Source organism: Lutra lutra, chromosome 3 (genome assembly GCF_902655055.1).
Source record: "Lutra lutra chromosome 3, mLutLut1.2, whole genome shotgun sequence".
NCBI lineage: Eukaryota > Metazoa > Chordata > Mammalia > Carnivora > Mustelidae > Lutra > Lutra lutra.
The window spans coordinates 201,122,012-201,137,514 of record NC_062280.1 but is presented as its reverse complement, the minus strand read 5'-3'; the positions used below and the strand labels follow the sequence as shown (position 1 = coordinate 201,137,514).

The following is a 15,503-nucleotide window of genomic DNA, read 5'->3' as shown; positions in this document are numbered from 1 at the left end:
TTTTGAGTACATTAATCTAGACGACGCTCTTCCAAGCCTCAGGGTCTCCCTCCTTCCCCCGTGCCCCTGCCCCGTCCCACTGCATTCCGCTGCCCGGCTACCCCCAGCCCTCCCATCTGGCTTCCTTCTATCCTGGGCTCCTCGCCCCACGGGGTTCCCCCAATCCTCGCTCCCCCTCCCCCCTCATTTCCTCCATTCCCGCTTCTGGTTCCTCGGCCTCCTCCACCTCCTCGCCCCTCCCCGCCCCTCCCCGCTCCGCCCCACACCGGGTCCCCCACCGGGGTCTCCCCATCCCTAGCCCCTCCCCGCCCGTTTTCCCCCATTCCCCCTCCTAGCTCCCCCATCCCCGACCCCCACCCCCAGCCAGGTCCCCACCATCCCCTCTCCCGGTCCCCCCCCCCCGGTCTCCTCGGGCCTCCCCCGCACCCGGTTCTCCATCCCTTCTCTAGCCTCCCCGCGCGGTTCTTCCCCATTTCGCGTCCCTCTACCGGCCGGTCCCTTCCGAGCCCTCCCGAGACCGACTCCGCCCCTCCCCGAGCCTCGGCCAATGTGGAGCTGGCGCTGTTCCGCGGGCGGAGCCGTCTCGCTCCCGCCTCCTAGGCCTCAGCCAATGGGCAGCTGGGACCGCGCTGCGGGCGGAACAGTTGCGCCCCGCCTCTCTGGAGTCGCGGCCAATGGGGAGCCGGAGCAGGCCGGTGGGCGGGGCGGGGCAGGCCGGTGGGCGGGGCGGGGCGGCGGTGGCGCGCGGGGTCTGGCGCAGAGCGCTGGGACTGCGCCGCGGCTCGGGCTGCGGCTGCTCCGCGGGGCTTGGCGCGCGGATCCGGGGAGGCCCGCGGGCTCCCGGGCGGGCGACGCAGTATGGCGGTGGAGGAGGAGGGGCTGCGGGTCTTCCAGAGCGTGAAGATCAAGATCGGTGAGCGCCGCGCGCCCCCTCCCCGGCGGCGGGCCTGGCAGCGCGGACGCGGGTGCGGGGCGGTGCGGGGCAGTGCGGGGCGGGACGCGGCGGGAGCCTGCGGGCGTGCGTGTCCGTGGGCGGCTGGGCGGACCGCGGAGTCGCGTCTCCGCTCCGCGGCTGCTCCCGGACGCTTCCCTCCACGCGTGCCCCGGGGGCGTGGGCCCGGCTCCGTCTGCGGGCGGTGCGGGGCGCGCGGCCTGGGGGCGGCTGTGCGTGTTCGCGGCTGTGCGTGCGCGGCCCGCGGCGGATGTGCGCTGCACGCCCGGCCCCAGCTCCTCGCGCGGGGAGGCGGGGAGCGCCCAGGCCCCCTCCGCTGAGACCCGGCCGGAGGGGCTCAGGGCCACCGGCGCCTGCCGTGCAGGCCGCGTCGCCGTCCGGGCCTGGGGAGGGCGTGAAATGCGGATTCCAGGGCGCGCTGGAGGCTCGTCCGCACTTGCTGGGGCCTTCCGGAGAGGCCCGCGTCTGCCCGCCGCTGTTTGTCTCCGGAGGGCGGTGGGCAAGTGCTTTGCCTCCTAAAAACAAGATCCTTGTCCGGAGTGACTGTCACACAGCGATGCCGTAAACGTCCCGGGAGAGAGAACAGCCTTCGGCGGACCCGCAGTGTTGCTCGTCCTCGGGGTCCCCTGGCGTCCGCGGTCCCTGCTCTCCCCACGTGAAAAGGGGCCGCTGGGAACAGAGCCAGGCACCCAGGGACTGTCCGTTGTTGATGACATTTGATGCTGCCGGAGGAATTCCAGCCGCCCCAATCCGCGTGTCGTTTCCTGTCGGCTTTATTTTGGTTCGAGGATCATCACCGAGACACTGTGGATACTTGGCGGAGAAGCACTGGGGACTGGATGTAGCAGATCTTCGGGCTCCAGTCTGCCTGCAGCCGATTTCTCGTGTTCACTCGGGTGAAATCTGCTGTCACTTTCACACTGAGAGATTCCACGGGGCAAGCCGCTGAAGCGGGGGCGGGAACACTGCCTCTGCCAAGGCCCTCTGGCCCAGAGCCCTCACTCAGCAACCGGGAGTGTGAGGGACATCACCCCCGAGGGTTCCAGATGCTTCCTGGATCAAGGGAGCAGGAGGGGGACCTTGGCGTGGGGGTCTGGTTGTGGAGGAGTGTGCCAGGTTTTCTGCGTACAGCAGGCAGGAGTGGGTCTGAGGACCTTGTGGTTCAGGCCAGGCACTGTCATTCTGACATTCAATTCCAGGAGAGTTCTGGAACAGTGGTGTTGATTTCTTTCCAGAGTGGTACAGTACAGGAGGCAGGGGAGTGAGGAGACCCCTGGAGATGCGGGAGAGCAGCCCCACTGGCCTTGTCTGTGGGTGGGTTCTGGATCTGAAAGAGAGGGGCCTCGTGTGGAAGGAAGAGGGTTTGGAGACACCGCTTGGTTAGGCTTTCTGTGTTTTGTGTTCCACTTTCAACGAGGGAGAGAACCACCCAGCTCAGCTTTGGAGTAGTGCAGTGATGGAAACATCTGCCATCTCTAACCCCAAGGGGAAAAGGTGCTGTTGGGAGCTTTGGAGCCCCTTCCCCAGGTCTGAGGGCTGTAGCAGTGAGAACAGCACCAGCATCCAACTCCCTGGGTGTTGTTCCATCTCCAAGAAGCTCTTGTCTCTCTTTCCTCCGAGGGTCCTCATCACAGTGCACAATGCTGAGCTGTAAGAGGGAGATACAGTGTCTCCCCTTGTTATCGGGGGGGGGGGGGGGGCGGTCAGAGAGCAAGGGGCTACACACAGCACGGCACGGCATACTTCTGTGTTTGGGTGGTCTTGGCCAGGCTTCTGAGTTCGAGGCTGGGCTGCAGCCCTGAGGGTGAACTGGGTGCACTGGGTTGGGGCTTAGTCTCATCTGACTCAAGGGAGAGCCTTTAATAGAATGGGATCAGGATGGTTCTGGGCATGGAAGGTGGTGTGCTGAGCTCTTGATTTCTCTCCTTGGTTGTCTGTTGTGGCCAGTGTTGCCTCTGACTTGCCTGAATGCCCTGGTCTTAAAGGCACAAGATGACGAGAAACACCAGAGTTGATCTGGGAGAGGAGCAGACACGCATGAGTCATACACACGCATGGTCACATGCACACTGGCCTCTCCTCATTTGGGGACACACTGGCCAGGCCGTCCATTCATCTCTGAACGTTGTCTCCAGGCTAGCTGGCCGCACGCCCGTGTGCTCTTGGCTGGCTGGCTGGCCCAGAGCAAGTGGCCTCCCCGTCCATAGCCTCATTTTTCCATTTGCAAGATGCACGCAGTAATTGTCTGCTGCATCCGGTGGGGACGCACAAGACGGGATTGTTCTGGCTGGCATTAATGCGCACCCCTCGCTGTCAGAAAACAGAGAAAGAAAATTTCTCCCTGAAGTTAGACTAGTAAGCAATGTTACTACTCCTGCTGCTAAGAAAAAAGGCAGAACATTTTTGGGGGGATGAAGCGTGTTTTAGGTATCAGGGCCTTGGCCTTTAATTCTTAAATAGTTTTGGATTGTGTGGTGGTCCTTGTCTCATTGACAGGCGAAGGCTGGGGACAATGGGAAGAATCTGTTCCTTGTTCTCCTCTCCCCTTTCTCTCGCCCTTCCACCTTTTGCAAAAGCCACATCAGACTGAGGCGTTTTTATTGTAACTGTTCTGAGTCCTTGTCTTGAAGAACCTGTGGCTTTCTCCACTGAAATCTTGCAGGTGTTTTGGGTAGTTCTTCCACACACTTAAAAATCTGAAACATTGTCTACCTTTGGGAACAATTGTTACTGTTTTTGTACTAGTATCTCTTGTGGGCTAAGGCCAAATGCACTTCCTCTGAGGTGGTAACTTTGAGGAAGTTGCTTCTCTGACTTTCCATGAGTCAGGGCCTTGGTGCCAGAGGGGAAGCAGCTTGACGACTGTGGGTAGGGAGTGTGCGGGGGACCACAGCCAGAGCTCTTCTGTGTTATTTTGGACATGACGCCCCTTTAGGCATTGTGGTATAGCCTTGCTTCCCAGGGGTATGTTCTTTTCCCATAATAGTTACCTCTGGATTTTAAAAGTATCATCTTATCCTTATAAAGTGTTCAATTAAGAGCAATATACAAAGGTTTTTCTCTTGGGCTAGAAAAAAAAAAATCCTATCCTTGAACTCAAGAGTGAGAAAAGCCCTCTTGCCTTGTTAATGGTTTTCATCATCAGGCTTGAGGGCCCAGTTTGGATCTGCTTGGTGTGTTGGCGTGTATGTTCCATATGAGCCACTCTGCCTGATTCCTTGCCACAGGATTCCCTCTATTCCCTGTTTCTCCCTTCCATCTACATGGAGCCTCTCAGGCTCCACTGGGCTCCGAGCATGCTCTCAGCGTTCCTGCTCTGTAAGAGTACAACTTGTCTGGCCGAGAAGATCGATGGCACATCAGAACTGACAGCTCCTCCTATTCAGAAAAACATGGCCCTGCAGGGTGTGGGTGCTGTGGGCCCAGGCGAGCCTGCCCCAGCCTTGTGCCTTCCCTCCAGCCAGACACAAACACGATCCCACCAGAACAAGAGGTCCCTTGGCAGGGAACTGAGGGAGGTGAGAGCAGGAAATGGTGGTTGAGGGTCTCTGGCCGGCACCTCCCTTGGCCAGATGGCTGCTTTGGAGGAGTGTGGTGGAGATGGCCCAGACCACAGGGGCTCTGTTAAAAGTGGGATCTTTAACCAGATTTCCTACATGGGAAGCAGTACTGTGCTCCTCACAGGGTCCTGTAAGGGTCAGAGGTGGTGGCGGCCTGCTTGCTAAGTTAGAGTAGTTATTGTTGGTAGTAGGGTCTTCATGGGGCTAGGAAGATGTGGTTTTCCCAATGAGAGAAAACATTTTGTGAATATAAGGCAGTGACATCAGTGATGTTGGCTTTTTCATTGTGTGTGTGTTTGACAGTGGGCGAAGGGGCAGGCCACACACGGCTCTTGGCATCAGGGATTCTGTATTCTCTTGAGCACTCTGATGCTAAAATTAACCTGGATATTCTATTAACCGAGCTCAGCTAGCTGCCTGTGCTATTTTTAACCCCCAAGGACTAGTGTGCAGATCTGGGGTATGTCAGGGGAGCAGCCGGGCTCAGGGGCCAAGTGTGATTTTAGTTCGCGTCTCCGGGTTTTACGTGGGAAGGCCTGGGCTTGCTGTGCCCATGTGTGGTGTGGGCAGAGTTGCAGACTCTCGGGATCTGGTTTGCAGGTGTTATGTCATTTTCATGCACGTTCTCACGAGCCTGTGACGTTGAAGTTGAGGAAGGGAGACCACATGACTTCGTTTACCTGCCCAGAGTCACCGAGTCTGTACGAGTGGAGCTGGGATTTACGCTGATGCTGATGGTCTTGCTCTCACCACTTATCCCGGTCTGGCTTTCTGTGTGACCCTGGATTTGAATGGTGGGGTACAGTGAAGGGCTGGGAAAGACAGAAGTGGTGATTTCTGGGGTCAAGAGGTAACAGGACCACTGTCTCTTGGGACTGGAGGCCCAGGGCACTGCCCTTGCTGTCCTGAGCCTTGTAGTCACTGCCTGGGGCTTCCAGGGTGGATGTTGGAGAGGCGAGGAATTGTGGAGATGTGGTCTTGAACAGAAATCCAGGGATGGTTTGTTGAGCAGGGCCACTGGCAACACTTACGCTTTGGGAAAAGGTGTCGGGCAGGTGAGCAGAGCATGGATTCCTGTGGGCGGACTCATGTGGCCGGAAGGTCGCATTTGGAAGGAGCGTTCAGATTTGCTTCTCTGAAACTAGTGAGGCCTCCGAGCATATAGGCAGTCACACCTCCCTGAAGGCATTGGGGAATCAGGGCATCGGCTTGTCATGTTTTCGTCATGTTTGGAGAGGAGACAGATGTGTTTGCCGGAAGCAAACAGAAGCAGTAGCTGCGAACACTTGAGAGTTGAGGTTTGCAAGTTGCCCTTGAAAGTGAGGCTGTGAGTGCACCTCCCCCTTCCTAGTGACCCTGGAGGTGGGTTCCTGCTGTCTGAGGCACAGGAGAGCTCAGTCAGGTGGTGGGAGGGACAGGAGTCCCCGGGAGCCTGCGAGGAGAGGCGGGCGTGACTGACAGCACCTGGGGGCCCGGACCCAAGACTGTCTTTCTCACTAATTCTACAACTTGAGGCAAATCTTCTGAACCCTGTCTGCCTCAGTTTCTTTGTCCAAGTGGAGAGTAAGGCCTTTTTTGTGGCGTTAGTAAGCCTGTGTGATTAAGGGCACTTGCCTGCTCCATTTCTCTAGGCAGGAAGGGGTGACTTCCAGGCCAGTCTGTGGCTGTTCTGTTAGTCATGGGACAAAGTGGCGTTCCCACTGTAGCTGGGCGCATCAGTTAAGAGAGAGCTGGACTTCAGGTGTGTGTTTGCACGTGGGTGAGGTCAGGAAAGGCGTAGGGAGAAAGTGGCTGTGAGCCGGCCTTAGTTTTTGAGAAGGGGGGGAGCCAGTGTGTGGTGTAGATCTGCACAGATGCCACTGGGGGGACAATGTGGTGGCCGGCGCGGCTGGCATGGCCGGTGCTGTGTGTGGCTGGTCCTTTGGTCTCAGGGTGAGCCTTGTGGGGACTTGATGTCCTGTCTTGCAGGGGTGGCTGCTCCTGCAAGGTCTGAGGCTCAAGAACAGAGGGGGGACCACCATGCTTGAGCAGGGGTCTTCCCTGATGGTCTGGTCTTCCACACCCTGACGGTGGAGAGGGGGTCTGTGTCTGCACGGCCGGGGGGGGGGGGGGAGTTCACCATGATGGACTGATGTGCGCTAAGCAGCGGGTGGTCATGTGTAGGAGGGATCTGCCACACGAAATGATCTGCTAGCAAATGGACACTAGTGAAGAGTGGACAGAGTAAACACTGACCGAAAGGGGGATTGTACCGTGGGTTCCCGAGTGTGGGAGTCCATGCAGCTTCCAGAGGGAAGACTTAGAGCCAGGCCGGGCTGGGTGATGCGCAGGAAGCTCCAAGGGGCAGGCCTAGAAAAAGAAACAAAACGCAGAAAAATCTACCTAAGGTCACCCCTCAAAGAACAGTCAAACGGAGACACACATGCATGGCTGTGGACATAGAGGTGCACACAGCCTGCCAGCCGTACCGCTGTGGCGGGGAGCGTGGAAGCCGAGGCTGGCGGAGCGGAGAAGAGCCTCCGCGGAAGCTCGAGGGTATTGCCATGAGGCACACATAGAATTACACACACAGATGGGCCCATGAAGAGCTTAAAAATCACTCGGTGGGTTAAGCCTCTGCCTTTGGCTCAGGTCATGATCCCAGGGTCCTGGGATCGAGCCCTGCATGGGGCTCTCTGCTCGGCAGGGATCCTGTTTCCCCCTCCCTGCCTGCCTCTCTGCCTACTTGTGATCTCTCTCTCTCTGTCAAATGAATAAATAAAATCTTTAAAAAAATAAATGGAAAGAATAACCTTTCGGAGAGGAAAGGCCCAGAAAGGTAAAATGATTGGCCTCGATCGCTGACAGGTGCGGGAGCGTTGGGAGTGGGGCCGCCGTCGGAGTCCGGAAACGGCGGACCGGGTGCTGGAGCGAACGTGGCGCTGGGGGAGCGCAGGGCCGGGCCGCTGGTGAGTGTCCTCAGGTCGCTCCGACGTGTGGAGAGCCGGACGCCGATGGAAGGGTGTTTAAAGTGACGTCCTCCACGACAGGCGGCCCGCACTGTTCTCGAAGCGTGAGGCGGCGTGCGGAACGACCGGTGAACACGTTCAGACTCCCGCGCAGTCCGGGTCCCGTTACCGCCCTTAGAAATCAGGAGAGGAGCGTCCCCGGTCCCGGCTGCCCGGCCTGCGCCACGGCCGGACGCAAGGTTCGTCGGGTCAACCCTCGGGCCCACCCGGGCCTCGGTGTCTGGACAGGTTTTGGTTGGAGTGTATGTTTTGTCTTTGCTAGGAGTGCTGGTCCATCAAGCTGACTGTGGGACCAAAGATAGTGATTCCTTGTTTGACGAGGTGTGTTTCTGCTCAGGGCTGGACTCCCCGGGGCTGTGGGTCTGTCCATTCTGAAATTTAGCATTGCCGGCTTCAGTTTTCTTTTTTTTAGAAAGAGAAAGAGCACATGAGTGTGCACACCAGCACTTGTGGACAGGGAGGGGCAGAGCGAGAGAGAGAGGGGGAGAAGCAGGTTCCTTGCCCAGTGAGGAGCCTGACCCAGGATTTGATCTCACGACCCTGATATCATGACCGGAGCCGAAATCAAGAGTCAGATGCTTAACTGACTGAGACACTAAGGTGCTCCTGGTTTCAGTTTTCCAGTAAGCTTAACCCCTCTCTGGGGACTGCTGCATCCCGATACAGCTGGTCAGTTATTCTGCATGTCACATCTGAACCACACATGGTGCATCTCACACACGAACCACATGGCACATCTCACATATGAGCCACACGTGGTGCATCTCACACATCTGAGCCACACGTGGTGCAGCTCACACATCTGAACCACATGTGGTACAGCTGACACACGAGCCACATGGTACATCTCACATCTGACCCACACGTGGTATGTCTTGCACATCTGAGCGACACGTGGTACAACTCACACATCTGAACCACACGGTGCATCTCACACACGAGCCACATGTGGTGCATCTCATACACGAACCACACGTGCTGCATCTCACACATCTGAACTTCACGTGATACATCTCACACACAAGGCACACGTGGTGCATCTCTCATCTGAACCACATGGTGAGGGGCAGCACACTCCTCTGAAGGAGGCTGGAGGCTGTGCTCAAGTTATGCAGTAAAACAGAACTTTTTCTAGAAACAGAACAGTACCCTTCACTCCTTAGTCTGTCAAGGAATGACTCTCGTGGCTGTTTTTTCCTCTTCACATTGTTTCTGTTCCTGTTATCCAAAATGTGAAGCATTATTCTGTGTTGGCCCCCGTTGCCAGTGGGATAAAACCCAAAAGTAAGCGAAGTGGCCAGATCTTTCTTAGACTCAGGGGTAACTCGGCCTGGAGACCGTGGCTGGGGCTGCTCTCCCCTCAGGCCACCCAGCCCCCATGTCCTCTGCAGCTGCAGTTGCCTCTGGGACTCCCTTAGCACCAGGAGCAGGACCCGGTCACCAGGCTTTTCTTGAGAACCACCTTCCCCCTTTCTCAGTCTCTAGGGTGGGCGGCCTCCTGGGATGGGGGTCTGGCTTCTGGAGTCTTCAGGACATTTAGCAGAGTTGAGAGTGTTCATCGTCTATTTCTTTCTGGAGCTTTGTTTTTGGGATGCCATGATTTTCTGAGTTACAGTGTGGGCCCAGTTGGGTATGCCCTCCATGTGGACCAGTTGTCTAGTGTGCTGGCTGGGTCAGGGCTGATTCCTCCTTTCTTGTCCTGTCCATCCTAATAAAAATGCACCCTGTGGGTGAGGACTGTGACGTGTGCCTTGAGATCTCTGTGGCTTTGTTGTATGTTTCCTTTCGTCTGAGGAAAAAGATTCGTTTTCCTTTTTTAGCTCTTGTGGTTTCTGTTTTCAGTCCTGAATCCACTTCTGGGAGGTACAAGAGCAGAAGGTCTGTTTGATTTTGTCCGTTTTCAGTCCACCGGATTGGTCACTGGTTAGGGAGCTGCAAACACACTATCCGATCTTCTAACGACTCTGTGCAGTGCACAGGACAGATACTCTAACCGGCTCCCACCTCTGAGGCTCGGAGAAGCTGGTGACTTTTCCAAAAGCACACTAGCAAGAGAGCCTGTGGCTGCCCAGTTGGCTCGTGATGGACTTGCCACGTCCAAGACCCAGCACTTTTGTGGTTCGGGTGGAACTGCCTTCTTGGGTGTGTTACCAAATTACTTCCTCAGACAGGAGATAGCTGCCTTCCCACCCATGCCTTCCTCCTTAGCGAACCCTTAAATGAGCACTGAGGGGACTTAGCAGAATGAGCCTGTCGTGTGAATGTGTGGCTAGCCAGGGGCTCAGAGCCTGCTGACCCACTTCCCTGCTGAGTCGGGTCTTGAGCTGCCTGGAGCACCTGAGACCTGCTTCAGAAGAAGGTGCCCCCATGGGCAGCCCTTCTTCTCCCTGACTCCCGCCCTCAGGCTTCTGTCTGATCATCCCTCCTCCTGGTCGGGTGCTCCCACTCTCCCCACCCCCCCAGGTGCCGACCTTACCTAGTGCAGGGAAAGCTCTCTGGGTGAGGCAGGCAGAGAAGGCGTGGCTTTGCGGCAGGTGGAAGATGGGTCCAGTGGGGCTTCAGAGGGTAGGTCAGCCCCAGGCCCCTAAGCCTCGGAGCACCTGCTTATTTTGGCTCAGCTAAACTGGGGCTTTCCAAGTCTGGGGTCAGACAGAGATCCAGGAATATGAGCTGGTTCTGGAAAACCCATCAGTGTGAAGACCCTAGGGGACCTGGCCAAGCCCTCTACTTGTTTTGAGGTCTGGGGTGTGTGCTGTGACCCGGCTGGTTTTCCCATGGTCTTTGGGGTGAGGGTCCCACTGGGGAATTCCAGACCACGTGGGGCTGAGGCTGGGAAGCCCTGTTTACTCATGAGGCCCTGCCGGTCTGTCCTGGGGCTGACTGCCAGGCATAGTTTTTTTTTTTTTTTTTAAAGATTTTACTGATTTATTTGACAGAGGGAGAGAAAAAGCATGAGTAAGGGGAGTGGCACGCAGAGGGAGAGGGAGAAGCAGGCTCCCCACTGAATAGGGAGCCCGATGTGGGGCTCGATCCCAGGACCCTGGGCTCAGGACCTGAGCCAAAGGCTGATGCTTAATGACTGAGCCCCCCGTGTGTCCCCCCACGAGTCCTTTTTTACTTAGGAACAATAATTGGCTGTTTTATTACTTTACGGGGTGAGTTTCAAGGGCAGTTAACTCTGCCCGTATGATGTTTACATGGGAGATCCTTAGCACAACATGCAGTATGTCCAAGAGTTGGTCAGACTTACACAGGTGTTCTGGAACTTTCCTCACGGCTACATCCCATGGGGAGGAGGGTTTAATTGAGGGAGGCAGTCATCCATCTGTACTTTCCTATGAGGCCGCCTCCTGTTGGAACATGGTTTTGTGTGTGCACACACAGATGTGCACAGAACACACACATGTTTGCACACATGTATACACATGGGCACACGACAGAACACACGTATGTGTGCATAGAACACATGTTTGCACACATGTAGACACGGGCACAGCACACATGCACACGTGCATACACATGGGCACACTGCATACACAAACACTCACAGAGCACACACAGGTGCACACGTGTACATGGCACACCATACACACAGGCACAGAACACACAGGTAACACGTGTGTACACGTGGGCACACTATACTCACATACATGCACAGACCACAGGTGCACACATGTGTATATATGGGCACACTCTATACACATGCATACGCACAGAATACACTCACAGGTGCACACACAGATGTACTGATGTACACACATGGCACACCGCACACACACACATACACATGGGCATACACCACTCACACACACGGGGCCCTGTGGCCTGTCTCGGGGTAGAGGTGCCTGACGCCGTGTACCCGGTGTGGTGGGAGGCTGGGGACATAAGGGAGACTCACAGCCCTTGCGACGGCTCTGTCCCCTGCTGAGATCTGTGGCACTGGGGCCTGGCCACACAGGGCGTGGTGGGCTGCGTGGCGTTTAAGAGGAGCTCCTGTCTCTCAAGCAGCCCTGTCTTTTTTCTTCTGTTTGACATGGTAGAGGCCACAGATGCGCTGCAGCGAGTCCCATGGCCCCATGAGCTGCTCCCAGGGGGCCGTGGGTGAGTTCTGGGGGCACCCGGGGTCTCTGTGCTTGGACCCCTACCTTTCCACTTTCTATGACTTGAGAGTTTTTTTACAGTTGCTTTTGAGTCTTTAATTTTTTGTATTTGAATCAGAAGACTTTCGCTTCCCGGGCCCACAAGCTGGGCCTGTTTATCAGCTGGCTGCTCTCGGGCCTCCCCGTCTGACGGGCTCCGGGGACTCTGGCTGGGCAGAGCCACTCGGGAGGGTACAGTGGAACGAGCAGAAGGGGGCCGCTGCTGGCGTTGGCACTGGGGCCGCAGACGGTGAGCTGCGCCCCTCAGGGCGTCTGGTGCCGCCGAGGAGAAGGCGAACCTTGGGCAGTTCTGTGGGTTTGGATGAGAAGGTCCTTCTGCGTGTTCACCTGGGGCAGGTGCACACACGGGCTCTTGTGCCCCTCCAGGTTCGTGGGGGCAAACCCGGAGCCAGGCTGCTGGGGGAGCCTCTTCTCACCCCTCCTGAGTGGCAGCCAGTGCACACACATCTGGAAGAGGCGAAGCCTTGCCAGGGTGACGATTTCACGTTTCCCCCCAGAGCAGAGCTGGGTCTGCTGCAGACGGTGACTCCTTGAGCAGTCGTGGGAGGGGATGGTCAGGAGACCTCGCTTGGCTTCCTGAGTCCCCAGCTGGCTCCGTCCATCTGGGATCTGCGGCATTCCTTTCTCTCTTCATCACTTCCTGCTCTGCTCAGCTTGCAACAAGTATTTGGAGAAAGAGTTTCTCAGCATTTGGACCCAAGAGTGTGTTTATGCGCGTCCTGACTGGAAATAAAGGGTCACATGGAAAGAAAAAAACCACTTGTCATTATGTTTTTGCTCAGTATCTTGATTTTCTATTTGTTATTGTTTCATAAAGTGTTTTCCAGTGATCCCTTCAGGGAACCCCTTTCCTGTCCTCCTGGACCGGCGGAGCCTTGAGTCACAGGAGCAGAGGGGCTGGTCAGGAGGAAGCCAGAGGGGCAGGCACCATGGTCCCAGGAGCTGGACGCTTCCTGCCCGTTCACGCAGCCGTCATTCACTCGGATTAGGGGCACTTAAATTCGGCCTCTCTCCTTTTGGGACGCGCCGCTGCCGCGCTCGTTCCCCAGCCTGCATCGGCTTCCCCGTGGGCACCCGCAGGAGGACCGCGGGCACTGCGAACCCAGGGGCGCCGGCGTAAGCACGAGGTGCCTGTTGGCCTTCAGCCGCAGGGTTTCTGCAGCTCGGCCTCGCTCCGGGAGCTGGCGCAGAATTCCCTCTTGCTGTGACCTCAAAGCGGTGATGGCATCTTCAGATAAAGTAGCTCAGGAGTCCCCAGGAAGTCTCCTGTGCCCCGGGGGTGGGCGCTGCTGCGGGGCGTGGCAGTGCGTGCTGAGTCTCCGTGTCAGGACGGGGCAGGCCCCGAGGGGTGGCATCCACAAGTGGGAGTGAGACCGAAGGCTTTTCGGGTCACCACAGGCGATGGAGGAACTTCAACTTGATGTGTCAATCACAAATGCTTGTTGGGAAAAAGCTGGTTTTCAGAAGATTTTCTCCTGCTGTACAGCGCTCACAGGCGGTGATTCTGAGTCACACGGGTCAACTGTTGAGGAAGTCAGTGCATGGGGCCTGCTGTTTCTGATGGCTTCTCGCCCACTGGATGCCACCATCAGATGCTTCTATGGGGCTGTGGGGCCCGTGCACAGGGTCTGTCTCGTCACATGGAGAAAACCCGGGCCTCGATTTCTGGGTTTGTATGGCCTAAAGGGTAAGACATAGTGTCGTATTTATGGGGATAGTGATAACGGGACCGTTCCAGTTTTGGGGAGGCGAGATTTCCTTTGTGCTAAGGAGACCAGGATGGGTCTGAGCGGCTCCTCCTGCCCTCTGGGGAGTGTATGCCCTCGTGGGATGCCCAAACCAGTGGAGGTCAGTTTTAACTGTGCACAGTGGTCCCCATGTATGAGAAGAGCACTTACTTTCATTTTTAGAAATAAATTAAAAATCAACTCCGTGTTTTACCTATTCTGAGATTTTATCTGTTCGAAGTGCAGTTTCCCCCACAGCTCCCAGCTCTGAAGATTTGCTTCCCCTTCCTTGGAAGCAGGTGACAGCGGCTTGCCTTACATCAGCAGCTTCTCGGGCTCCTTGAGATGGCGAGGGTCTCTCTGGGACACTGGGAGCAGGGAGGGCGAGGGACCGGGTCTAGAGATTGACCGGGAGGCCAGATCGGACACTGTTTTGTACATTCATATTTACATATGTGCATTTCGGACTTGCGGACCATCTTTGGCTACAGTAGGGCCTGCAGGACGGGGGAGGGTGGCACGGCACAGCTGAGACCCACGGGCAATAGGCGGTGCCCAGACACGGATTTTGGTCCTCTGTGCCTTTCTCCTCTCCATAGTCGTCTGTGGTTCGCAGGGCCCTTAGTGGGAGGGCAAGGGAGGGAGAGTGAGAATGCAGACATTCCAGGTGCTTCAGAAACAAGGCTCCCAACTGGGGAAGTGGGGGAACAGCAAGGCTCGCCCCCTTCTGGGAGGTCCTCCTGGTCCTGGGGTTTCCCAAGAGTCTTGGCCCCTTGGCCATGAGTGACAGCATAGTGGGGAGGCCTAGTGCTATCTCCCTGGCACCCCAGCCCCCCCAGCTTCCTGGGTTTTTGCTCAGCACTACTCAAGTCCTCGATCCTGTGAAGGGAGTAGAAAACCGGAGGAGGGAGGGGCCCTGTGAATTTTCCTTACTCTATTCTTGGGCGACTCGTGAACCTTGTTCCTTCTGTGAGAGAGCAGGACTGGCCCCGTGGATGGGCACACCACCGTCTTCACACCTCACTCTGTGGGACCCCTCCCAGGCACATACGTCTGGTCCCAGACCGTGCTGGTCACCTGGGAGTGAGTGTGTCCAGATACACAACATTTCTTTAACACCGTGGTTTTATTCCGGGGACATTTAGGCATGTTTGGAGATGTTTTTGTTTGTCACAGCTGGGAGAGGAAGGGTGGCCCCCAGCTCAGCACCTGACAGCCCAGGGAACCCACTTTGAGAATGTCCACACTGGGTGGGAGAGCTTAGGGCACCTTGAACACCAAGGAGGGTGCGTCTGACTAGCTTTCTATGCTTCTCTCAGCATATGGCCTTGAAGGACTGTGAGTCACATTTGAGGGCAGGGAGTAGATGTCTCATGCTCGCCTCATGGAAAGACCCCCACCCCCCACTGCAGTGTGGACCAAACTAATACAGCCCAAGGGTCTAGACTGTGAGCAACAAGGGCAGTGCCCTGGGGCTGAGCTGGTGACATTCCTGGCTCTGCACCTTCCCTGCTGCGTGAACTTTGGCCAAGTCATTTAACCTCTCTGTGTCTGTAAAATGAGGATAACAGTAGGCTTCATTGGGTTCTTAAGTGGGTTGAGCAGCACGGTGGTGATATGGGGCCTGCCTGTACCTCACCTGTGCAAGCCTGTCCCTGTGTCGTCCAGCTCTTCCTCACTGTGAGGAGGAGCCCAAGGTTTCATGGGGCTGGGATGGGCAACCACCAGCATTTTCATGAGCTGTTGAAAGCAGGACCACCGGCTGGATTCCTTGAGGGGACGTGGCCGTGTGCAGGAGCCGGGCTGGGAGGGCAGGGTTTAGTGGCACCTGGGGTCTGGCCCCCCTGCTCCTGGTGGGGTGGGCTCACCTGCATTGACCTGTGTCTCAGGCCTTTGGCCCCACTCATCCCATCAGGCTGGGGGGCCCCAGGGACATCTCCAGCCCCGTGGCAGACTGCTTCTGAGCCTGTCTGTCCTCCTCACAGAGCACGTCTGTTTCTTCCTGAAGCTGCCTAGGACTTAAAAGTAAACCATTAACCAAGAAGCACAGTCTTGCACATAAATGTAGTTTGTAGGGACGGCTGTCCTTGGAGCCA

The 15,503-nt window shown here is 56.8% G+C and overlaps 1 protein-coding gene across 2 annotated transcripts in view; it reads left to right on the top strand.

Annotated features, from left to right (window-relative positions):
* Nucleotides 1–769: 769 nt before the first annotated feature.
* Nucleotides 770–15,503, top strand: part of RASA3 (RAS p21 protein activator 3) — a 110,644-nt gene continuing 95,910 nt past the window's right edge. For both annotated transcript variants that reach the window (XM_047720511.1, XM_047720510.1), the window contains exon 1: nucleotides 770–913. In XM_047720511.1, the coding sequence (XP_047576467.1) occupies nucleotides 859–913 (55 nt within the window). In that variant the 5' untranslated portion in view covers nucleotides 770–858. The remainder of the gene's footprint in view (nucleotides 914–15,503) is intronic.